The sequence below is a fragment of the Plectropomus leopardus genome, chromosome 19 (genome assembly GCF_026936395.1).
Source record: "Plectropomus leopardus strain MGB_pleo_1.0 chromosome 19, ASM2693639v1, whole genome shotgun sequence".
NCBI classification, from domain to species: Eukaryota; Metazoa; Chordata; class Actinopteri; order Perciformes; family Serranidae; genus Plectropomus; species Plectropomus leopardus.
The window spans coordinates 5,337,768-5,363,569 of NC_142194.1; the positions used below are offsets into that span (position 1 = coordinate 5,337,768).

The following is a 25,802-nucleotide window of genomic DNA, read 5'->3' on the forward strand; positions in this document are numbered from 1 at the left end:
TTCAAAAGGGTTAAATAGACCTTTTTTACAGCGGATGTTTTGGTCATGGCAGGAAAAACGTGTGTTTCCACCACTATGCAGCACAGAGAGGAGAACCTGTATACTCCACATGTATGAACAGTGTTTACACACACGTATGATGAAGAACAGATATCAATCAAACTTTGTCAAAATAAGACGCCACTCATGATAAGATGTTAATACCTCAGCCATTTATTTCTTAAACATAAGAAAGAAGGGACTTCTCCAAGGTAAGAAAAATAACATTGCAATTTAAAATCAAGTGCACTTCAACAATGTCTCATCCTGTAAGGGAGCTCGCCCTTCCTGCTGCGTGAAGTGAGATACACAAACTGAAAAACAATCGAAAGAATTGATCTTTACTGTAAGGCTTCGGGTGGGGTGCTGTGTTCGTCGAGATGTCACTGGCGGTGACAAATGTATACGTGGATATACCCAAAAACAGCCAAACAATGTCCTCCGAGACATCTGTACACGAACGGAAATGTGAGTGTGTGTAATGGACTCCGGGAGGAGTCGGGCAGTGGGCTCGTTTGTGCTAAAACTCCTGCTGTAAGCCGTTTATCAGAATGGGAGCAAGAAGAAGAAGAAGACGATGGCGGCTCTGCACTTTACCTGGGCCAAACAGTATTTGTAAGTAATTTCCGGTGTTTGTTTGAGCGCTCTCAAGAGAACCGCACGGATGGACTTTATTGCATCATGGACGGTTTAGATAAGTTCAGCCAGATGAGTTTCCATGATGTAAGATATCGACTGTCAGTCACAGACGGCTGAAGCATCTCAGGTTTTTGCAGACTTCAGCGCAGATGGCGGAGATAGGCCACTTGGGACCATCCGAAAGTCAATTTAATGTACTTTTCTGTGATAAAAAAAAAAACTACCTGACTCTCTCTGAATTATTTAACCCTCCCTTTTCTCCACTCTGGTAACTTGCACGATGGATGAAGTACAATTACTGCCTGGTCCAGGTACCATTAAAGATGACTCATCCAAAAACATCACGGATAAAGTCGCACTGTGTCAGCATCACGGTTAGAAGTAGGTCACAATCACGCTTTCATGATTTCCTACTGTACAAAATATAGCCTTCTTTATTAGCAGAGAAAAAAAACAACAACTTGCATCCTTTTAACAGGACAAATCTAAATAAAAACAAACTAAACTTTGAGGAAAATAAGAAGTCAGTTTCTGCAATTTCAGCTCACTAGATCCAATATCAAACAATGTCCTATCTATATAGTAGGCCAGTTAAGACGGTAAAATGCAGCAATTCACAATTGCCTTAGTGCGTGTTACATACTCAGTATATATAACAATATACATCAATGGCATTTCACAATTGACATTCTCGATAATACATAAAGTACCTGGAGTAAACCCACAGACGATGCTGGTACCTTGTTAAACAAAACAAAGGAAATCTTACAGGGTTTCACGTTAAGGAAGAAAAAAAAGTGTCATTTGATTGAAAACGTGGTTTGATTGTAACTTTTCGGCATATCCTCATACAACGGTTCGTATGATATCTTACGAAAATGCACATATGACTGTTTGTATATCTTGTAATTTAGTACCCAGCTAATTAGTGCTTTGGTTTAGGAACAAAATTATCGTTGGCCGTCATCACATCACGTAGGTACTTAGCATATACTTAATAATAAATACCTAAGATATGCAGCTTAGGTTTGGAAATGTAAAGTCACGGAGTTTGAGATAAGAATCGTGGTTTGGCATCTTTACATCACGTACTTAAAGCACATTGCCTAAAATTAAGCATTAAACGTTAAGTTACACCCTTGATTCTAAGTTGTGTACTCACGTAGGTTAGATTCAGGGTTGGAAATACATTTTTTTGTCCATTTGCAGCTGCTGGATTCCAAAATCTACCAGCAACTCGGCAGATTACAGTTTTTTTGCCAAATAAATCGAGCAGCCACTTGCACATTTTACCAGCATTTGGCTGGAGTCTGGTTCTACTTTCATACCCTCGTTAGGTTTAAGAAAAGAAACATGGCCGTCATCACGTTACGTATACAACTCAAAATTAAGCGCTTCAGGTAAAGTTATGTAGCTTATGTGCAGGAATGTAAAGTCAGTTTGGTTAGATTTGAGAAAAGAGTTGTGGTTTGGCGTCTTCACATTATGCACCTAAAGAAAAGTACTTAGCATAAAATCACGTATTTAACGTTATGTTACGCACTTTATGTGAAGTTACGTAGGTTATGTGTAGGAATGTAAGTTTAGGTTTAAGAAAAGAATCATGGCTGTGCGTCATCACGTTATGTACTTCACTGAAAGTCACGGACTTAGCGTTAAGTCAAGTACATACCATAAAGACATGTACTTAACGTGAATTTTTGTACTTGAGCAAAGTTACGTACTTAGTGTAAAGTTACGTAGGTTAGATTTAGGAATGTAGAGTCATGTAGGTTTGGTTTGAGAATACAGCCACGGCTGAAATATTATGTACTTTAAGTTGAGATCTTAACTTAAAATGAAGTACTTACACTATGGTAAATGATGAACTTAGCATAAAAATAAAGTTATGTAGGTAATGTTTAGGTAAATAATTATGATTGTGCGTCATTACGTAATTAACATTAAGTTATGTCACTAACATATGATGATGTGCCTTAAAATAATTCAAAGTTCACTTGGTTTCACACGGGACACAAACACCAGTCTCCCGAGAGAAAGTCCTGTGTTTGTTTGACCCATCCACCGACCCCGACCGACCTCCGTACGCAGACTTTCACTCTTTATAGTACTACCTTCTTTACTCCCGTACGTGCATCGATCGGGCGATCGTAGCCTTCGACTACTCGAGTTTTATGAGTTCTGGTGCATTTCTTTTCGTAGGCATACATACGAACAGTGCATGAGAACAGCCTGAACCATCAATGACGTCAAATTATTATCAGTTAACTTGATTTGTTGAACAGCAGGTGGCAGTGTTTATCTGTTACTCGATGCATAAAAAGAGTGTGAAGCCAGCAGAGTGTAGCCATCATAGACGCTTTCTTTTTAGGAAAACGTTTCTACAATTTTGTCGTGAAAATACAGAATGTGACAGAAAACATCTACCATGGCTAGTTACCAGGCCCTCTCTTAGGAGCCAAAAACTGTCAATGATTTAATCAATAAGCAGGTTGGTGTAGGCAGTTGATGCTATAAAGTACATACCCTCATCCTGGACCGATTTGACCCCAATAATTCTCAAATTTTAGAGACAAACTGAACTGTGTAGAGTAAGTTGTTGCTTTTTGTGAATTCAGAAGGAGGGCAGTATTGTAGAGCAGATGTGAATATTTTTATGAGTGAAACCCCAGTCCATGTGAACGACAAAAAAAAGCCAATCGTAAACGTAGAAAGGTTTTTTTGTACAATACGGTAGGTCACTTGGCACAAGACAATCTTGGTGTTTAATGCGTTCGTGTGAGGGCACAGAGTCTTTGTTGTATAATCTGTTCAGCTTCTTCGTTGTGGTTTGGGGTTCATGACAAGGCGGTGGGAAAAATGCAGTGTGACACATGCGCTAAATTAGACTTGAAAATTGTCTCAAATGTGAACTGCTGCACCTGATTTCTCTTGCCAGACACAAAGCAGGAGGCAAGATGTGTGAAATCAAGTGTGTTGCTTTTTGAAACATTTTCAAGTGCATGCAATGGCCGAATGACGGGAACAACCTGCGCGTGAACCAACACTGGGAGCCAGAATCGGTGCAACATTGTGACCCCCCCCTCCTCCCACGAGAGCCATCACAACTGCACTCATGTTCTCACTCAGCAGAGTTTGAGACAGTTTAGCCTCGTTTCTAACTCCCAGAGCTAATATTCCCTTCTCTGACTTCTCCTCCGGGCCAATAATGAGTCAGAGGCTGCGGCAACACTTGACATTTCAATGCATGTTTTGAGATTGTACTTAAAGATTGGGTTTTATGAGAGCAGATTGCTGTATAAACACAACTGGCTGTATTTGCACATGAGTCTGCAGGATTTTTTCCCCACTGACCCACGAAATCCTCACAGTCCCAAGCTTTGTAAAACTGAAATGATAGGACTAAAGAAGCAACTAATTTAATTATTTTCATTATGGATTGATTTGATGATTATTTTTTTTACTATTCTGTAAGCTGCTTGGTATGTAAAGCATCAGGTAGCCAAATATAGATTTAATAAAAGGCAAATTAGTACACAGGAGTATCTGGAACCATTAAGTATTTGGAAAACTATTTAAACAATCAGGTGATTTTGGTAGCAGATTATTCTCCAATAGTTTCAGCACTATTTTTTATTCTATCTTTGTCTGGTTTGAAAAATCTGATCCTGAAAAGAGCGACATCAGTTTTATTCTGCAACTTAATGCACCTCAAATTTAAAACGAGAATATTAGAGAAACTTGTCTGACTTTCAGATCAGACAGTATAGAAAGGGAAATATTAAAATCATCTAGAAAATAAATACTAAAAACGCAGCTACTTTCGTTGACAGTAGGTGGCAGCAGCAGCACATCTGCGTCCGAAAAATCTTGCTGTTTCTTTTCCTGTAGGTGGCTCCAGTTGACATGTAAAACTGGGTTTCACAAAGGCAAACTTTAACTGCTGCCTAGATTTAAATAATATTCAGACTAAAGTTTTTTGTTGCACAAACTTGTTTTAGTTTTTTACCATTTGAAGATGGATTAATATTCCACAATTTCAGCATGAATTTCAAAGTATAAAATGAGGCTACCTCGCGAAATGTGTCGAACTGCTCAGCTCCTTTTACTCTGGCAAAAAATGTTTGCCTTCTGGAAAAATTCAAGTTATAAAGATATTTTACTTCAAGTAACTCTATCACTTCTCATTACTTTCTTCCTAAAATTGTTAAAATAATTATGAGCCATGGTTTCCTCTTTTTTGTTATTTGGTACCACTAGTCAGTGGGTGTCTTTAATTGTTAGCATAGAAACATGGCCCTAATCTCAGAATTATTAACTTTTTAACATTTTAGTCTTAAAAAGAGCCTTATTTTTGTGAAACTTGCATTAGACTAATCAAAGAGCTCCCCCTGGTGGAGAGTCTGCAGCCTGCGAATGCTAATGAGTGAAATTTAATCTTTGCAGCTCAAAAAGTTGCATCGAAATGAAAAGTGTAGCCTGAGAATCAACTGTCATGCAAAGAAACCCAAATATTGATTTTCACATAAAACTTCCAACTCTTGTCAAGTAAGAAAGAGTCGTGAATGTTTTCGCAGCACCAAATGACCGTTCGACTGAATGAGTGCATCCTGCATCCATGATGACATGTATGTGCGGTCATATGCAGGAAAATCTGATCCATCTTATGCTGCCACCTGCATCTTGCTGTACATTATGAATAAACTACCATGGAAACTTAAAACTGCACAAAACATTAGCGAACACGATGATCACATGCCTCAGTATCCCGGGTTGGAAAAACCCTGCTATCGTAAGCAAGTTTTGCACAATTGTGATCAGAAACATCACAATCAAACACATTTTACATGTACATTATATCTGAATATGAATGTACATGTAATCCACTGTGGAACAGAAACAATGGAGGAGCTACTTTGTGATGTCATATACAAATATAACATGATATATAAGACATACCGACGATACCTACACGTTATAGACACATTGCTCATACATTCATATATGTCAACACTTAAATATGTATATACAGTATACATGTATATATTCATATGTATACAGATATATCAAAGGAGGAATAAATAGTGCCATTAATGAGGTGAGACAACCTAGTTTACGTTCTCCTCTCTGGTGAGACGACTATCCCCCCTGGATTCATGCTAACATGCCCGAGGCCGTTTGTTCAGGAGAAATATGCAATCTGATGTGACCCAGGCAGATAAAATTACCCGGCCCGGCATTGGCCCAAACTCAGCACGTCGAAAGAAATAAGTCGGGCTGTATCCGGTTGCCCGACTCGGCTGAGACTTGGAATAAATAACGTCCCAGAATCGGGTCAGTTTATTTAGTGCCATCACTGGGCCATTATTAAAAATTACACGGCCCAGCATTGGTTTAAATTCGGCACATCAGAAGAAATAAGCCTCGCCGGGATGTAAATGACGCCAGATAAACTTGCCCAATTCTGGCTGCCGACATTGCGACGTTTTAAAAAATGACCTGGCCGAGCATCAGCCCAAATTCGGCTTGTCTGAAGAAAAAAGTTGGGCTGCTTCAAATTGCCTCGGACCGAATGTCAGTGCAGAATCAAGGCAAATAAACTGGCCCAATTCTTGCTGCTGACATTGCGACGTTACCAAAAATGACTTGGCCCAGCATTGGCCCAAACTTGGCACATTGGAAGAAATAAGTCCAGCAGCATCCGGTTGCCTTGGGTGGGATTTGGATTAATTAACGCCCTAGAATCGGGTCGCATTATTTGGCCAGTTTATTTGGCCCAATTCTGGCTGCCGGCACTGCCATCACCAGGCCGTTACCAAAAATAATTTGGCCCAGCATCGGCCCAAACTCGGAAGAATCAGGCCAGTGTTTTGGCCTGACCTAGCATTGGCCCAAAATTAGAAGACAGAAGACATTAGTTCGGCTGCGTCCTGTTGTCCGACTCTGCCAAATATACTGGCACAATTCTGGACCGCGATTGTTTTTGATTCATTCAACGTCAGAAGAAATAAGTTGGGCCACATCCATTCTGGGTGGGTATCTATGGGCTGTTGTCAAGCTTCGACCTAAAGTCGGCACAACGGAAGTAATACGCCGAGCCGCATCAGGATGTCCGAATCACTTGAGACCTGGAACGAAAGACGTCCAAGAATCGGGCCGCGGACACTGTGGTGGATATGGTGGCTGAATTACGGACACTCTGAGTGATGCTGGTGGTCATCCAGCTCAACAGCTGTGACTTTCCTGCTCTTTGATGGTAATTTGTCTCAAAAGCTCTTGAGGAGTGACCTGTTACAGGTTTTAAAATCACTCCGTCGCCGCCGCCGTCCTTCCTGCCTCTAGGTCTACTTTACAGAATTACGGCCGATAATAAATACTTTCAAAGTGTATTGTTGAACTACTGCTGCCTATGTAACAACTACAGCCTGAATACTTAGATGTGATTACATTCTATATATCTGATGGGGGTATTGACATATATCGCAATGTTTTACGAACAGAAGTTGACCCGGTGTGCGCATGAAGTCAGGCATAATAAATTACTGTATGACACACACACTTAGGAGTGAGACATGTTGTGCATGGACCTCTGACAGACTGTTGATGAAACAGTGGCGTTGGATGCTGACCGAATGGCTGTGTCAGGGAATTGGCAGTGGACAACTCTCTGGCGTGATGACTGGAACTTTCTGTTGAGAGAGCGGGTGGCATCGTCCCCTGGTGATGCATGTGACCACTACAAATAAAGGCCTCTAGTTTGAAGGTAGTAAACTGGTGAAATCAGCTTTTAACTCCCCTAACTTACTGTAAATCCTTTTGTAATGCGGGGATGTTATGAATATTAAGTGTTACAGGGGTTCTTTTTTCGGGAGTTTTTCGCAAACCGTCTTTTTGTGATAATGGGCTCTAGAAATAAAATTGACTTGACTTAATTATTATCACAACAACTGACAACAAGTCTCTTTCCTCTGAGGAACATCTAACTATTTCCACATCAGACCTTTGCCCCATTTATATTATTGGCAAATTTTATTATTATTATTAATTATTTATTTAGTTTTTGTCTGCTTGTTTAAAAAATCAATTTAAAAAATCATCCTTTTTTTCCACTATGCATATTTTTTCTTTTCTTTCCCCTTTTAATTTTTGTCAAATTACATTATTTTTATTACTATTATTATTAATTTATTTTTTGTCTGCTTGTTTAAAAAATCTATTTTAAAAAAATCATCCTTTTTTTCCAGTATGCATATTTTTTTCTTTTACCCTGTCTTTTCCCCCATTTAAATTTTTTGTCAAATTTTATTATTTTTTATTAATATTATTATTGTTATTATTATTATTATTATTATTATTATTATTATTATTATTATTTTTAAATCAATAAAAATCTTGTAAAAAAAAAAAAAAAGAAAGATTTTTTTTCCCACATTTGCCAAACTGATCTGCAGTTTTTCTCACTTTTTCTCACATAGTTATTCAGATAACAGTCAAAACTACAAAGGCTCAATTTTAGGCTACAACCTTGGAGTTCTGTGTTTATTTCTCTTTGGTGGCACCTGTAGCGATACGCGGTAATTGCTGAGTGTATGTTGGCAGACTTGAAACCAGGCTGATAGTGACGTGCGGGTCGTCCCAAAACCCCCACGTCTCTCGCCAGGTTTCAAGTCTGCCAACATAAATATATATATATATTGTTACAGTTCTTATTAAAAAGTGTTTATCACCATTATAACTCTTGCCTCTAACACACAAACTGAACCAGCAGATTGTGTTTCGACTAACTGTCTTTATCAAGCGTAAAAATTTCCTTTGCATCTTCAAATTTAATGTCTCTTATTGTTTCTAATGCAGGTTGAAACTGAATTTGTAAATAAACCACTTTAGAAAATAAAATACTGTAAAATAGCTCATTTGAGGCTTTTTTTTAAAGGGGGTATTCAGTCCAGTGTTTCGCTCAGATACTGCGCACGCTTACTAAACGAGATTTGTCTCGTGTGCAGCTCGATGACAAACTAAAACGTCACATTTAGCTCCACCGAACATTCGTCACATCAGCAGCTAAATATGTCCCGCTACATGAGCAACCCCGCGCTGCAGCAGCTCGTTATTTTTAATTGGCTTGACCTTTGCTGCTCCCAGAGACACGACATATACCGCCATCAAACTAGAGGCCGCGGAGTCGGGGATTGAAAATGCCACACAGAGCTACAGCTTGCATCAGAGTGTGAGTCATTTGTGCATTTAACATCTGCCCCTAAAGGTGGGAGAGAATTTAAGGATCAAGAGGGCAAACAAAACTTTTTTCATGGAATGTTTGGGATTTTCCTCCATCCATTCACATATTGGACTTATTTTCGTCTGCGTGGTTAATATCTAAAAGTTCGTTTGGAATTTTATAGAGTACTCCTGCTTGCGGAGACATCGCTGATATTCCCGGCAGTGGAAAACTATGGAATGATTGTGCTATAATCTTCTATTTAAGGAAAAAATCTTAAAAATCAGGGCAAAGTTTTCACCTTCTTAACTCGTGGGAATGCTTTCAGGTGCTGCTTTGGGGGACCTGCAGCGAGTTTTTAAAAAAGGGGAAAAGTATTTTGAGATCACACTCTTTGTCGCCGTGAACTGAAGATTAGAAAGAAAATGTGTGTGTGCATGTGGAATAATTATCTACACAGACAAATGCATGTACGTGTGTGTTTCAGAATACCCCTTGGTGTGTCAGATGGGTGCTGGTTTGGTCAGGGTGGGGGTCCGAGAGCAGCTGAAGCCTGTGAAAGGCGTGATGGGAGGGAGGGAGACAGGGCAGAGGGTGTGTCCTGCTTTCATTTGGTCTTTAGTTTGCCCACCTCCCCGTTCAGCTTGCCCTCCTTCGCCAGCTTCTCGTTGAGTTGGCACAGTTGGCGGAGGAAGCCGTCGTTAGGACCGATTTCTCTCTTATGCCTCACGGTGGCCACCGCCATCCGGGCATCCATTTTGTGGCGCAGCATGAGGTAAGCGATGACCATGGTGGGGGAGCGGCTGTAGCCTTCTCTGCAGTGTACGTACACCTTCCCTGGAGGACGCAAACAGAGAGCAGAACAATGAGATGAGTGCTGCAGAATCACTAAAAACACCACGGAGAAATGCTGAGTCTCATCATAAGTCACTTTAAAGGATGCAGCTCGCAGAATTCTGCAGCATCTGTATCTTAGTGTCGACACATAAACACCAAAACAAACAAACAGCAACAAACCTAAATCAGTTGGCTCCTCCTGAACACGTAATTCCTTAAAAACAACTCGTGTAATATATACTCTCATGTAACCGTGTGAACCAGCAAACTGGAGCTATTTTATTTCAAAAACATGGGAAAAAGGCACAAAGCAACTTGCAAGACATTAGTAGATTTAGAGTTATTTTTTTTAAAAAGCTAGAAAAAAGAAAAAAAGCTAAGGGAAAAACTGTAATTATAATATTACATGTGTAGAATTTTGTTACAGAGTTATAATATTTTTAAAGTCCTTTTTTCCAAGTCTAGTTTATTTTTACTGTCATTTTAATTTAGTTTTTGATTTTCTTTCAAAATCAAGCTTTAAAAAATATTACACATTATTATTTTCCACTTTCATTGAGTTATTTTTTTCCAACCAACATCAATCCTAATCATAAATATCAAATGTTTATGGATTTTCAGTATTTCAACCGTTTAAATGCCAGGTTTCTGTCATGATGCCACTTTGTTTGAAACAAAACAAAACATGAATTATTTCCAATATACTACACAGAAAGTAGATTTTTTCATTTTTTACTATATCACAGTCTGGGATATGGGATACAATAATTTGCAGCAACACTGATTGTGCCAGTGAAACTAATGGAAATAGCATGTGTTTTCTCCATATGCCAAATATGGTAAAAAATGACGAAATCAGGTGGAAAATAGTAAAAATGACAAATTACAAGTCAAAAGCCCAGAACGACACCCAGAAATAATACAATGCATGTTTTTATGCTTCTGTGGGATCAAAAACTGCAGTTTGAATGAGATTACAAGATTAAACAAAAATACACAGTCTTGCCAAAAGTGTGCCATATGCATGAACACTGCCAAAATTATAAAAATTAGGAATAAGGGACCTAAAAGGTTAAAGAACCACACAGAGCGTTAAATAACAAAATAATGTTAAAAAAATTACAGCAGACAGAATTTCTGCTTCATGGTGGCTTTTTTAACTCGGACACTCAGAGGAGGAAGAAAAATCGAGGAAAAAGAAAAGAAACAAATAAACAAAGACGAGTCAGAGCGGTTTGGGAACATACGCTGCGATCAAAGTTGCAGAGCGAAGCATCTTCTGTGCCAGGAGATGCAAATACAAGACCTGACCTCTGCTGCAGACTCGGCAAAGTCAATCATCTTCACCGCACACACATCCTGCGCAAAGACTCGGTGTGTGTTCACTGAACACATGATCTCCGTGTTTGTGTTTTCATGTCCGTGTGTTTATTTGTGTGAGTCCTGTCTTGTTTGTGTTGCTGTCTGAGATTTGTTTCTATCCAACTCACACTTTCATTACTGACAAGCCTGAGGCCCCATGAGGACTCGGACTTGGCGAGCAGCACAGAGCAGCTGATGTTCGGGTCAGATCTGCAGATTCTGCACTTTATTTGAAACCCGACACCTCTCTGTGTCCCTCTCTCAGCGTTACCCCCAACATCTCTCTCTTCTCTCCGCTCTGTAGTGTAATCTTCCTCCTCTGCCAATGAAATGACCTCTTCAGCACCTAATCACCGGCCTGCCGCCGATCAATGCTGATTCCACTGTATCCTCTTGTTAAGACACGCAGGATCTCTGGCTCACCGCTTCACTCATTTTCTCACTCCATCACTCACTCGCTAGCGGAGCTGTCACTTCTAATTCCTAATGTGAATTTTTTGGAGAAAAATCAAGTACTGAAACTTTGATGACCTGCTCACAGGCTGATAGACAGCTGGAAATAGTTCTCGTTGTTGTCCAGCAGAGGGCACTCTTCACTCTTGATATTTTGCATACCCTATTGTCCTAAATCTTAGTTAATCCTAAATTCTTTGCAAATTTGGAAAACAAAAATGCATTAACAAAAAACGCAAATTCAAAAGCTTCAACAGAAGTGAGCGTCAACAGATAAGAGATAAGATAAGATAAGATAAGATAAGATAAGATAAGATAAGATAAGATAATCCTTTATTAGTCCTACAGTGGGGAAATTTGCAGTGCAAGGAGCAAATGAACAATATAATAGCAAAAAATAATTACAAATATAAAAATATTAATTCATAAAAAACAAGGTGCCAAGTATAATAAGAAAACAAGGTGCAAAAATAATGGGAATAAATGGAAAAAAATGACAAAAGAAGGGTAATCGCTTGTCTCAAGTTCACTGCATATATCTGAATAAGCTCCTATACTGTTTTTCAGCACTGCTGCCATTTATTAGAAGTTAATGAAACCAATAACCGTCATTTTGAACTGATATACATTTACAATAAAATCTGCCAAAACTCAGCTGAAATGAAATTTTAAAAATTACTTTCACAGCAAAAACTGATGTACTCGATTTATTTAGATAAATTAATCACAGAATAATTCACTGGAATATGTTTTGAGACTGTGCGGCGTGAGCTCCTAAACATGACCGCCTCCTGTAACACACAGTAACCTCGTGTCTTCTTTATGGCGGACACGTAGCAACAACGCATCCATGCGATTCCTCATTAAAAAAAAAAAAAGACCTGTGACCTTTTCAGAGCTGCAGCAAAGAGGTCAGAAAATGTCACAGATAATGTTGCACAGAGCACAATGTCAGACTGCAGCAGGGAGGAGGTGAAACACTGTCTGCTGGTATCCTGCTTCCGCTCTCCTACAGTCGCTCCTGATTTACCACACTGTCGCTGCAGCTTCGCCAAACTGCCGACAATTAAGATGCTTTTCTGTGCCGAGGTGGACGATAAATCCGTGCCGGGAAATACAGAGTTCAGCAAACTAATTTAACACATCCCTCACGTGTGGTGACAAATCGACTACATTTAGCTGCAGCTTTGGGAGAGCAGGGATTTTTTTGTTGTTGTGAGACTCCTGGGATTGATTGTTCCTTTAGTTCACTCTGCTTTCAAAAATGCTGCACAACACACGTGAAATGTTAAAATACAGCACATCTGACCTTGTTGGTATATCATGACTAATTTAAGACTTAACTCCCCTTTGATTTTTGCATTTTTAACATTTCTCATACATTGTTTTATTCGAGTCCAAACGTGTCACATCACCTGTTAAACCAATCAATTATAGGACACGGTGAGGTGCTACAGGAACATTTCCACGTGATCTGATAACGGAATCTGGAGCAGGGCTCAGGAGTGTGTCAGATTTAGCCCGAGACGCTCAGGGCCGTCACAATTATCGCCTGCGTTCACTTGAAGATCCACAGCGATGAACTGAGAGTGAATCGTTAAAAGACGCCTTAAATCTTGAATCCTTTGTTCGACGGGCAACACGAGGAGCCCCTTTTCACGCCTCAACCTGTGGAGACAAATTACTTTGAAGCCGGAGCTGCTGAAGTGAGAACGACACCGTGTTCCTCTTTGATCTGATCCACCTTTGAGGGGTTTTGTTAAGACGTAAACTCTCTGTTCTCTTTGGGCTTTAGGTGCATTTGCACATACTGATAACAAGTGGTGTAACATTTTCTGCCAATATCCCATCTTTCTTCCAAACTGGAGTTTACCGGTCATACTGCAAGAGTGATGCTTTGTGAAGATGCACAAAATAATGCTGCTTTTTTTCATTTATTTTTAAAAACTAAACTTTTTTACAGTGGATGACAAAGAATATATCGTCTAGTTCAATCGTGTTTAGGAAACAATGACTAAATTTACATTCACAAAATTGTTTTTTTTTGTCCATATTCTGCAAAAGAGTTGGGTATTGCACTAATGTTCTTGTTTATTTGCAGCCGTGCATACTCCGATTAACGTATGACTCTGGTCATTTTGCATTAAAACATGATTTTCTCCAGTAGCGGACTTAGTTACCAAACACAGCTTCCCTCTTGAAAAGGTTGCTCAATTTGCACATATCCAAAAACCTGCTGACATCCAAGTCATTCATACATTTCAAGTGTTTTCTCACACGTGGTTCACTTGTTGGTTTATGTACAACGTATCCATGACAACGCAGAGCTGACCGAAAACAGGCAAGAGGCTGTGTGGTGCAAACTGCAGTAAAAACCCCAATTTAGAGCGTTTTCCAAAAGTGCTGTACAGCACGTAAAGAATGCTCCTTAAAACCTAAATGGACTGTTTCACAGGAACTGGTCCACGTTTACTTCCTGTCAGCTGATGTGATCATGCTCTGCAAAACATGCCAGCAGGAAGCTGATCACAGCCACTCTAAGACATTGTAGCACCTTATACACGTAAAAGCTCAAAATAAACTCACCTTTGCCGTTATTGTGTGCGAGGGCTTTGTCGATAAAATCAGCCCCCTCCTCAAAGAAGGCACTGAGGTTGAACTGCTCCGTGTCGTTGGCCTGGATGCCGTGGTACGTGATGCCCGTGCCGGCGTAGAAATCCACACTGGTGTTGACGTGCATGAAGGAGGTGCCCTCTGCCACGTTTAAGACGTGCGTCACTCCCAGTTTCTGCAGACGCATTGTATTCTGGGCTACGAACCTGTGTGTTCAGCATTAGAGTGAAAAAAAACCCATTAATTTAATCACTTTCGCAAGTTGCTGATGTTGAAACAAAGTCCGCACACTAATAAAAACTTACAGAAAACCTCTGTTGATGATAAAATAAACTTTTTTAGTTCTCTCACAACTTAAAATGATGAGTGTTCAGCAGCAGAACAAGACATCCAAAACAAATAACAGCACTAATAATAACACCTGACAGATTCGGCAAAGCAGCGTGTCAGCACAATTTATTTTAAAGTGATATTTTGACAATGTAGGTTGCATCTTTCACGACCGCTCTGCATGCACCTCAGTGAGCTCTGTGCTGGCACCATCACAGCTCGATACACAGCCAAAAACTGTGTATCTGCTGCTGAGAGCTGGAGAAACACGTCTGCATGTTGCACTCAAATGTGTCTTTTTATGCATGTTATTCCAAATTATGAATAATAATAGCTTTATTTAACCTTTAAAAACAGATGTTTACAAAGTGACAAACAGACAAAGCAACGGCAGCAGCAAAATAATAACATAAAAATCAACAAACGTGCCAAACAAAGAAAGGTCAAGAAAAGTCAAACAAAAAGGCAAAAACAAAATACGAACACAGAAGGTCAACAAAACGGATAAAGGTGAATAAAAAGGCAGATCTCGAAAGGCAGTTAAAGCATTAAATGAATAAAGTTTTTAAAAAATCTAAGAATAAAAGCAATAAAATAATATAAGAAATAATACAAGAAGACGACATCACATCAGAGGGGGATAAAACAAAGAAAAGAAGCAGAATAAATGATAGATGAACAAGTAAATAAAAAAATGAAGTACAACTAATTTATTGATAATTCTGAAAGTTTGATGCAAAGAAGCAAAATTTTATTTTGACGTTATAAACATGTTAGAGCACATTAATCAGCTGCGTATAAGATAAGATAATCCTTTATTAGTCGTGCAGTGGGGAAATTAATATTAATTAATATTGATTTTATTAGTCATGTCAACATCTCAGTAGGAATATTGTCTTTTTCAGAATAATGGCAAAAAACTGTGAACACAGTCAGAAAAAATAAAAAGTGAAAAGAGAGATTGTAAAGGAGAAAAAATATAATGGCAAGCGAAACAAGATTTTTACATATTTATAAAGAAACTATAAATAAAGTTTAAAAAAGGCAGGACTAAATACACAAAGAAATGGTTAATCATCTCCATCTTCATGCATTTGGCTTCCAGGAAACAATAAATCTGTCCTCCTGCTCTGCCGTACTCGCTTTGCTCTGCGTTGACCTAATATGCAGTATTGTAGTTGTTGCAAACAAAGCGTAACAAAGCAGTCTGGGGTTTTTGGCTGCCTCGGTCTGCCTGGCTCGATGCCTGTGTCCACTGTTGCGGTCCAACCTGGCCGAAGGCACTGCCCATTGATTCTAAATAAAATGCCTCTTTTGTATTTGTTGCATTAAAGTTTTATGACACATTTAGTGTCATTAATTAGCTGCACAGAATTTACGTTCAAACACCGAAAAACTGCCTCATAATGTTACTCTGCAGCTGATGGAGACGCAGATAATGACTTATTGTGAGTTATTTTAGTTTGTATTTTTCATCAGTTTTTATTTTTATTCAAAATTTGGTTCTCAGCTCAGATTAGTTTCCAGAGTGCTTGTTTCATTTTTATTGTTTAAATTGCACCAATGCATCTTCATACTTGCTGTGTTGACACATTTGACAAAACTGTCAGAATAAAATTAAAGACATTTCCTATATATATTTTCCTTTAGTTAGTTTTGTAAGTATACTATTGTTACATTTTTTTGTTTTAATTGTATAATATTTAGTTTAGTTTCCACACATCCATTTATTTTTTAATCTGTTATACAGGCCTTTTTTTGTGTCCGAGGTGGTGGGCAATATCAAAATGTGGAAGTTCAGGCTGTAGTTGGACAAAACAGTCCAGGAAGCCAGTAAATGTGTCATCTGCATGACCTAAATTCTGACATAACATTTCACTTTTTTCATATAAACTTACCACTTTAAAGGGATAGTTCGACCCAAAATGAAAATTCAGTCATTATCTACTCACCGTCATGCCGATGGAAGTTTTACAGTCCAAAAAACACTGTCTGAGTTTCACGGGGAAAAGGTGTTAGGCTCATCTCCCCAACAACTGAAGCAAATGGCGACCAGGATTCAAACATTAAAAAAATACATAATGAAACCACAAAATATCTCCATACTGCTCGTCCAAAGTAATCCAAGTGTCCTGAAGCCCCGACGTGCCAAGTTGTTTTGAAAAAAGTCACTGGCGTCATGTTTTTAGACTTTTTGTATCCTGTAGCTCACGGAAGACCAATGAGAGCTCTCGGTATCTGCACACTAGTGTTTACATGCTCCCTGGAAGCCCCCCATACACAGTCCTTTTAAATCCAACAAAAAGACTTGTTGCTTGCTGCTAACTCCACAAGTCTCTCTCTATCTGTGTGGGGGATGTAAACGCTAGCGTGTAGATACCACATGTACGCAACTTCCAAACTTGGAAGAAAACATGACGCTTGAGACGTTTTTCAAAACAAACCGGGATGCCGGGGCTTCAGGACACTTGGATTACTTCACACGAGCAGTACGGAGACATTTTGTGGTTTTATCATGTATCTTTTTAACGTTTGAATCCTTGTCACTATTTGATTAAATTTTTTGGGAGATTAGTAAAACACGTTTCCCCCGTGAAACTCCAGCAGTGTTTTGTGGACTATAAAACTTAACCCGACTTTCCATCAGCATGAGGGTGAGTAAAAAATGACTGAATGTTCATTGTGGGGTGAAGTTTCCCTGTAATGTCACAGAATACCTCAGATTAGTTGGTACAAGCCTTAACCCTGACCTCTTTGCCCTGATCCTAACCACCTCGGACCTCGACGTGTCAACGTGACGAGTAAAAACCAATATCTGCACACAGCAGGATCCATAATAACGCATCATAGGGATGAGCGTAAACAGCCGACTGCAGCGGGACAACTCTCACAAGGTGCAAATAGACACTTTTAAAAACTATAAAAGCAAAAAGCTTTTATTCTATATTTGCTTTATTTTTATTCAGACCTCAGGAAGATAAATCTTGCTGTAAACGGCTCGCCCTGACAGCGCTGAGAGCTTTTATTGCTAGATCTCCTTACAGTCAATACGCCGCTGGTGAGGCGAGGCTAGGTGACCCTGGACAGCTCCCTGGAGGTGGCGGCTGCAAAGCCCCCTCTGCAAGGACTAATAAAAAATCCTCCCTGCCACCATTTCTGCTTTATGGGCGTTGGAGGAGGGATGAGACGGCCCATCTGCTCGTGTGTCAGCTGCAGGGCACAGAGTCCTTCACATTCATATTATTGCATTTTTATTCAGAGTACGTCCGCGTATATTTAGACGTATGTGCATAAATGATTGAGTAAATGCTTACAATGCAACATAAGTAATGTGCATCGATGCATGTGGAAGCAGACTGTACACAACACATTGCAGAGGCACGCGCTCCGGTTCAAGCGAGTTCACAGGCTCCCTCTAATTTTTTTACCTGGCCTGTCCCAGCCTCCTCCACCCTGGGATCCGCAGTCCCACAACATCCATTATTAAAGACCGGCTTCACAAAGAGCCAAAGTGTTCCTCAAAGCAAACAAACCACACCTTAAGTGTGTCCCTGAGCTGCGCGGTGGTTTCATAGTGCTGACTACGACTGATCTGAGAACAGTGGAAGGAGTTTGACTTCTGGAAAAAAAACGCTCATAATGCATTTAGGGGATTTCACTGACTTGTTCATCAAAGTGCCAGAATTTTTGATAGATCATCATTTTTAAAACTCTATTGTTGGAGTCATACAGATTCAATTAGATGAGCCCAGATTTGTTTTTCTTCCCCGTCCCAGATGTCTGTTTTATATACTTTTCTTCTGGATAATTAACCCTTAGGGCCCGCTTTAGTATTACACACACTTGTATCGCTTTTCCCAAACCAACATCAGTGCTAATCATAAATATCAAATATTCATTAATTTTCAGAATTTTAACCCTTTTAATGAAGGTTTTTTGTAATAATGCCACTATGTTTTTAGATGAAAAAACGCAAAAAATGAATTATTTTCAATATACTGCATGCAAAGTTGATTTTTTTGATGATCACAGCCTAGGATATGTCATTGATTTGCAGCAGCATTGATTTTTATATATTTCTTGTGAACTCATACCGCTCTGCATACAAAAGCCCTTTTCAAAATCAGGCTTTAATTATAAAATAAATTATTTTCTGCTTTCATTGAGGTTTTTTTTTTAACCTACATTAGTCCTAATTGCAAATATCAAATATTCATTCATTTTCACCACATTTACCCCTTAAATGACTTTTTTTCATGCTGCCACTATATTTTCACATATAAAAAACACAAAAAATGAATTACTTGTAAGGGCCTGCATACTATTTTTGAAACTGTACCACAATTTTAAGATTGAGTAACTGACGTGGGCAGCCCGGGGCGTTCAATTGTCACTCTGAGGAACAATCCTATATTAAATCCTGTCCTGGTTGTTGCTTTAAAGTATAGATCGTAGCCTAAAATAGTTCATGGGCCCAACTCCCTCTGGAGGATGTGAGACGTTGATGAATATTTTCAAGGGCAAAGCTTTCTGTCTTTGCTCATAGTCTCATGAACTGTAAGCGAATAAGTGTGCGAATCGCTGCAGCACACATAGTATATCAAGTACTGTATATGTTGTGTTAATCGGTGCGTTTGTTTTGATCTGGGCCAGCTGCACAATTTAAGTCGTAACCGTGTACGAATAATACACAGGACACATCAGCAGAAAGGCTCAGTGGGTCCCAGCGGTGGACGAGATGCAGGCTTTCATCAACAATCAATACCAGCTCGCTCTGCCCGAGCCATCTGTGATATCACATTACACCACACTGCCCTTTGTACTCGTTTGATACTTTTACGCCAAAATGTTTTAGTAATTACCCCGCCTGACTGAACCCGGTCATTAAATAAAGAAAAACATTACTTTAAATGATCACAAAAACATGATTCATTCATCGGACATCAAAAAACAAAGCTGAGACACATCGAGTCCCACAGTTTGGTCTGATCGGCCTCAGCTGAGCTTCGCTCGACTGCCAGCTCTTTGTTTGCAGACTTGGCCCGGGCAGATTGGCATATTCAGAGTGATTCTGGTGTACAGAGGTACAGTAATATGCTTGTACTCCTCCACCACCCTGCTGGCAGCGGCCGGAGCCAAATGATGGACTGCACAGAGACACCACGTCTCTCAGGGGCGTCCCTGAACCCGTCCTCCACCATGAATCCATAACAGTGAGATCAAGAGCTGCTCTGTGAAAGCTTAGATTACGTTACAGCGCAGCACAGCGTATTTAAATATCACATTTCCTGTAACTGGGCTTTTTCTCTTCACTGGGTGTTCTGACAAGTTTGACACTTGAAACCTGAAAATGATTTCTGATATTTGTGCACTGTAGGATTTTTTAGTTGTTTTTGTTAGAAACTTGTAAAAATCACGTAATTAGATTTGTTCTGGTTTTTTTGTGGCTTCTTTCCTGTTATGTTGCCAAAAAATACTTCTTCATTGCAAAATTATTTTTACTTAAATGTGCTAAGACAGAACAAGTACCATAAATATTTGATACTGATACCAATATGGTACAAATAACACCAAAACGTTTTTTAATATGTCTGTTTCAGGAATAAGAACTCTTTTCTGTCAGTCCAAATTGAGATTAAGAAAATATCTGGAAATTAGATACAATTAAATCCAAATAATTTTGTACTGTGATCAGATTTCAACTTTGGGTTCAGGTACATTATTAGAAATCCTTTATATGCTGCACGCCTCGCAATTTTAAAAAAATACACAAAAATAACTGCTTATACAAGCTTATTTCGCTTATCTACATTTTACTTATTTATGAAATTGTATTTTTGTACTTTCACCCCATCTGTTCATGTACACAGTGTTGTTTAATATTTGTGCTCTATGTCATAAGGGGGGCGGGGGAGGGGCTACATGGGTGTCTGATATTTTTATTCTGTAAGTCTGGGAAGCATTTTGTACTTAAACTTTAAAAGTGCTATGTAAATTAAGATATTTATTATTATTATTATTATTATTATTATTATTATTATTATTATTATTATTATTATTATTATTATTATTAAGACTTTTGCAAAATTTTCAATGACATTTACTAATTCCATGACTCTTCCAGGTTTCCAGGTGTGAAGGTGAGATTTGGATTTTTAAAATCCAAAATATCAATATCAGTATCGGCCTCAAAAATCCAGTATCAGTCAGGCTATAGATCATATAATAAGTTTTCAGTTGTAAGACTCTGCTGTAAGACTTCTTACACTGCTCTTAGACTCAGGCTTTTAATCTCTCAATCCCGACACATGCCAGGTGTGCTAAACCTGACTTGAGCCTGAGGTTTGCTGGCCCTGCTCTGGAGGGGGGTTAACCCCGAGTTTGCAGGGTTAACTCCTCTAAAAGGACCTAATCCTGGGCTAAAAGTTGCCAGAGTGAAACTGGGCTGAATGATAGCAGAATTTAAGAAAGTTAACATTAGTTACATATTAAAATCAGGGCTGCAAGTAACGTTTTTTTTTTTTTGATAATCGATTAATCGGTTGATTATTTTTTCGATTAATCGATGAATTAAACCTGAACATACGTCGTTTTTTGTCGAGACCCCATCTGCATGTGCCGTAAACAGTCCCGCGACACATTTAATAATCGATTATAATCAGTGTTATCGATTCGTTGTTGCAGCCCTAGTTAAAACTGACCCTTAAACCAGAGCTCGTAGAGGTGCAGTGTGGATCATATAGCCCCGGGCTAAGCTTAACCCAGGTTAAAAATGTGTGTGTGAAAACGGACTAAGTTAGCCCAGGTTCAAGGCTAAGGATGGCTAAAAGAATACAGCGTGAAAAACCTGACAAACAGGTTTGTCATGACAACCACTGCATTATTCTTCATAAAAACTGATATTACATACCGATAAAAACAATCTTATTTCCGCGTGACATGACCGGAATATCCCCCTCCGAATACTGTAAGTGTACTGACAGTAAGAACTGTTGTGTATTTATATTTGTGCATAATACATCTCATACACAATCTGTGCGGGAAGTACCAGGAACTGGTTTTACTGGAACGGCGAGCTGTAAATTTCTAAATGGTCGGCATGTTCATTACAAAGCCGATAGCATCCAGTCAACCAACAACCGAGGATTTATGATCGGCCGTGCGCCATGTTTAATATACATGATACATCAGCACCTCTCACTGATACAGGTGAAAGCACAGGAACTAAAGTACATAACAGCAAAGACAGACACCAAGAAATTATAATTTTCTCTTTTCTTTTTGTTTCATGTGATAATAAACTAATATCTTTGGGTTTTTGGGTTTGATTGTTGGTTAAATAAAACAAGAAATTTGAGAACATCTCTTTGGGCTTCGGGAAATTGTTATGGAATTTTTTTTCACATTTTGTGAACTAAATAATTTACTGATGTATCAAAATTAAATTAACAATAATGAAAACAATTGCTGGTTGCAGCCATAAACTTCTAAATATAAGAAATTTTTATCAAAAAATGTTTATGTCGTGTTTATGTTTATAACCAACTACCAGATATACATTATTATTAGATTTAGAGCTGCAGTGATTAGTTGATTCATCATGATTGATGGTGAGAAATCTGCATTAAGTTTGATAATTCGTTAACTGTTTCAGTCATTTTTCAGACAAAAATACGAAAATTTGATGACGTTACAGTAAATTGAGTGTAAGTGGATTTTGGAGTCTCGGTCAGACAAACTTTGGGATCTAGAAAATCAAATATCATGTTATTTTTGACTAAATACTTCTATCAATATTGCAATTACATTGTTTAATTGACTAGAAATGCTCTCATAAGATATTTACACAACAAGATTTTTGATAGTCATCAGTAACGTGGATACAATGACTAAGTGGATAAAGGCAAATAACAGAACCGCTAGAACAGGTAAATTCAGAAAATGACATTATTTTACAGCAAGGCTCCAGCAAAGCTTTTTTTTCCACAGCTGAAAACGCCAGCAGACAACAGATGGCGCTGATATTTTATTGGTTTCAAGTTGTTTTGTTAAGTAACCAAAATCCAACATCACCTTAGAATAACAACATTTAGTTGCAGAGTTAAGGAGAACAAAACCCAACATCTGCAAAACGCCAAAATGCTAATGTCCACACATGAGAAACTATAACATTATTAAGTTTTTAAATTTTCATTGCCCTAATTTTCACTCCAACCTTTTGTCCAATGTCAAGATATTTGCAGATTAGTTTTCTGGTCATAAACGAAATGATTAATCGACTAATTGTTTCCTCTCCGGTATAAGACGATCGCATTTTTATACTATTTACTTAAAAAAATTTAAAAAGTCAGCTCCAGGTGGCCTCACAACAGGTTTATTATCTCTAACTACACAAGTTATTCATGTTCTCAGGATTTCATAATTTATTTTCCTAAAAACTCAGACTATTATAGGCAGGTTTGGGATTTATTAGTGTGTATTTAGGTGTAAAATGCTTAAAAAGGTGTAACTGACAGGAGATCAGGCTCACCTCACTGATACGTGCATCTTCTCACTCACGACTACAACATTCACGTGCTCCTCTTTGTTCTGCAGGAGCCACGAGACCGCCTGTTGTTTATAGAGCATCTTATGAATGAAAATGTATTTTAAAACAGATATACATCTATTTTAACTGATATGTGATGGCTGTTGCAGCCCAGAGCAGGGTGTGGAGCGACGAGGACGTGATTACACGGCGGTGATACTAATGATGGAGGGTTTCATTGAGTAAAAACAAGGTCTCTGTGTCCGTCCTTCAGTGTGCGATCCCGGGTGTGTTTATGAATTAAAACAGTAAATATGAATATTATTATTTTAACATAACACCACAGAATTACAGAGTCCACCTGTGTGACCGCCGACGCGTCGCCGCTGGCTGCATTTTCGAGGACAAACAACACAATTTGTTGACAACAACAGGCTGTCGCTTCCTCCATGATGACAGCGGAGACACCAAAATAACAAGCCCGCCCTGCGCGCCTGCTCCCCGGACATGCGACACTGTTGTCATGGTCGCGTCTGCTCGGTTAAAAAACAACAACAACAAAAAAACAGCTCACCTGTCAGTGTCAAACAATAACGCTGAGTGACTCACGCGTTGCCGATGTATATCCGGGGGTAGACCTCGTTGAAGTGCTGGGTCGGCAGGCTGTAGAAGCCGCTGCCGTTGGACAGCAGCTCGTTGAGCTGTTGGACGGTCACCTCTCCGCCGGGAGCCGGGGGGACCTCCGCCGGCGGCTGCTGCTGCTGTTTGGTCGGACTCAGGTGTTTCTTCATGGCGCCTCTCCTTCTTCCGCCTCCTTCTTCTCTCCAAACTAATGTTAGATAACAAACAGCGCCGAACTCGCGAGCCTCGTCTCGTTATTCAGCTGCATTTTACCTCCGCACGTGAGTCGTGCGCGTGGTTGTCTTCTCTTCTACAAGGTGTCTGGTGATGATGATGATGATGAAGCGCGAGCGTTTTTTCTACAGTTTATGACGTCAAGCGCGAGGGAGGTTTAGCGGAGAGTTCCGGTCACGAGTTTCAAAGTAAAACGACAGCAAACCAATATTTTTGACAAGCGCTGCACAGAGAGCTTAAATATGTTCATAAAAGCGCGAGAATCAATAAACTAGCACCATATAAAACGTGATTATAAATTATAAAACTTATAAAAACAGTAGACACGTGGTTGAATGTAACAAAGTAGCCCACACTTACTTATCAGTCAAATCAGAAATACTTAATAATCATAAAATAACAAAAAACATATTTTTTTGTGTTGTATATGTGTATGTATATATTTTTGTGTGTGTGTATATGTACATATATAATGTGTACATTAAGTATGTAAAACATTTGAGAATATAAATATATCTATATTATCCTAAGTATGTTAAAAAAAAAAAAATTAAAGTGCATTTTGCTACATTACAATGTATGGAACTATTTGGTGAAGTTTTAGAAAATTAAAAATGTGTGTATTATGTTACATGGCTATATATATATATATGTGTGTATATGTATGTGTGTATATATATATATATATATATATATATATATATATGTGTGTGTGTGTGTGTGTGTGTGTGTGTGTGTGTGTGTGTGTGTGTATGTATATAATGCATTCAAGAGTTGTGCAACCAACAGTAAATTTGGATGCTGAAAAGTATATTATCATGAGTATCTGAGTAGCCTCTTGCATGACTTGAATTATTGCAGAGAATTATTGCACAATTAAGTCACTATTGCAGTTGAAAATATAACAAGCTAAGCTAAAAAATATATATAATAGATATAATAAAAATATTTATAAACATAACAATAATAATTTTTTTTAAATATATAAAAAATGACTGTGAGGTTATTGCCTAACATCAGTGTTGTACCTCATCAATACGTGTGGTTGAATAGGAGCAAATCCCTGCAGGGAGTGGAAGCTATTATAGCATCATATTAATGGCCAAGTTTTGAGTTGTTCAACAATCACACAGTTGTGTTTAAAAGTCCACATACTTTAGATATAACGGCTATAATCTGACTGTTTAAAAACTGTTGGTCTCATCTTGGTGACATTCCCAGTTTTTAAGGGACTTAAATTGGATTTCTTAAATGTTGTTAATAATAAGCGTTCATGTTTCACAATAAGACATACTCAGTCAGTTCTCCTTTGTTGGCCTTTTGAAAAAGAAATGTCAGTTGCAGACATTGCAGTGCTTTTATTTTAAAGACAAAATCTTGCAGCTTCCGGTTGTATTCAGTGTGTTTGCTGCTGACTTTGCTCCGCTGCCTCCGCTGCCTCCGCTCCGCTGCCTCCCTCCACCACCACCTCCAGCAGACACACCCCACCGGCAGGCAGACACTCAGGAGACGAGCTGGACCCGAGGAGGACAGCGGTGACAGGAGAGGAGAGCGTGCTGCCTTCAGAGGCTGCTCGGAACATCCTAAAATTTGGCACAGTGTGCATTTTGGATGATTTTCTAACAAAACAGGTGGCACATGATATCTACCCATAAGTCCCTGCTTCACAGATGACTTGTTTGTGGGTAAATAATGAAGATATAAGTTCAGTTTGGATTTTTTTTCTGTGCTGGACCCACAACAAGTGGTCTTTTTCTTTTAAAAGTGGGAATGTTGATGTTTTGTAGGAGCATAAGTTACATTTTGAACACTGGTTTTGATCCTCAATGCCTAGAGCTAAGATTTATTCATTTATTTATTTCCCGATTTTATCATTTATTATTTGCCTGGAGAAGATTTGTAGAGTAGATCCTCTTGCTTTCTTGCTTT

The 25,802-nt window shown here is 38.8% G+C and overlaps 1 protein-coding gene across 1 annotated transcript; it reads right to left on the reverse strand.

The window, feature by feature from the left end:
• Positions 1-190: 190 nt before the first annotated feature.
• Positions 191-23,995, reverse strand: dusp3a (dual specificity phosphatase 3a). The gene is made up of 3 exons (XM_042507818.2): positions 23,628-23,995; positions 14,135-14,367; positions 191-9,733 (listed from the first exon to the last, which is right to left on the reverse strand). The coding sequence occupies exons 1-3, from the start codon at positions 23,807-23,809 to the stop codon at positions 9,504-9,506; spliced, it is 645 nt and encodes a 214-aa protein (XP_042363752.1). The 5' UTR covers positions 23,810-23,995; the 3' UTR covers positions 191-9,503.
• Between the last annotated feature and the right edge of the window lie 1,807 nt (positions 23,996-25,802).

Bases quoted from the DNA above. Each gene is read 5' to 3' on its own strand.
- dusp3a (XM_042507818.2), bottom strand. From the start codon at position 23,809: ATGAAGAAACACCTGAGTCCGACCAAACAGCAGCAGCAGCCGCCGGCG. The intron at 14,368-23,627 runs GTGAGTCACTCA...CTGAACACACAG, and splicing joins CGGATATACATCGGCAACGC to GTTCGTAGCCCAGAATACAA. The intron at 9,734-14,134 runs GTGAGTTTATTT...TGCGTCCTCCAG, and splicing joins CGCACACAATAACGGCAAAG to GGAAGGTGTACGTACACTGC.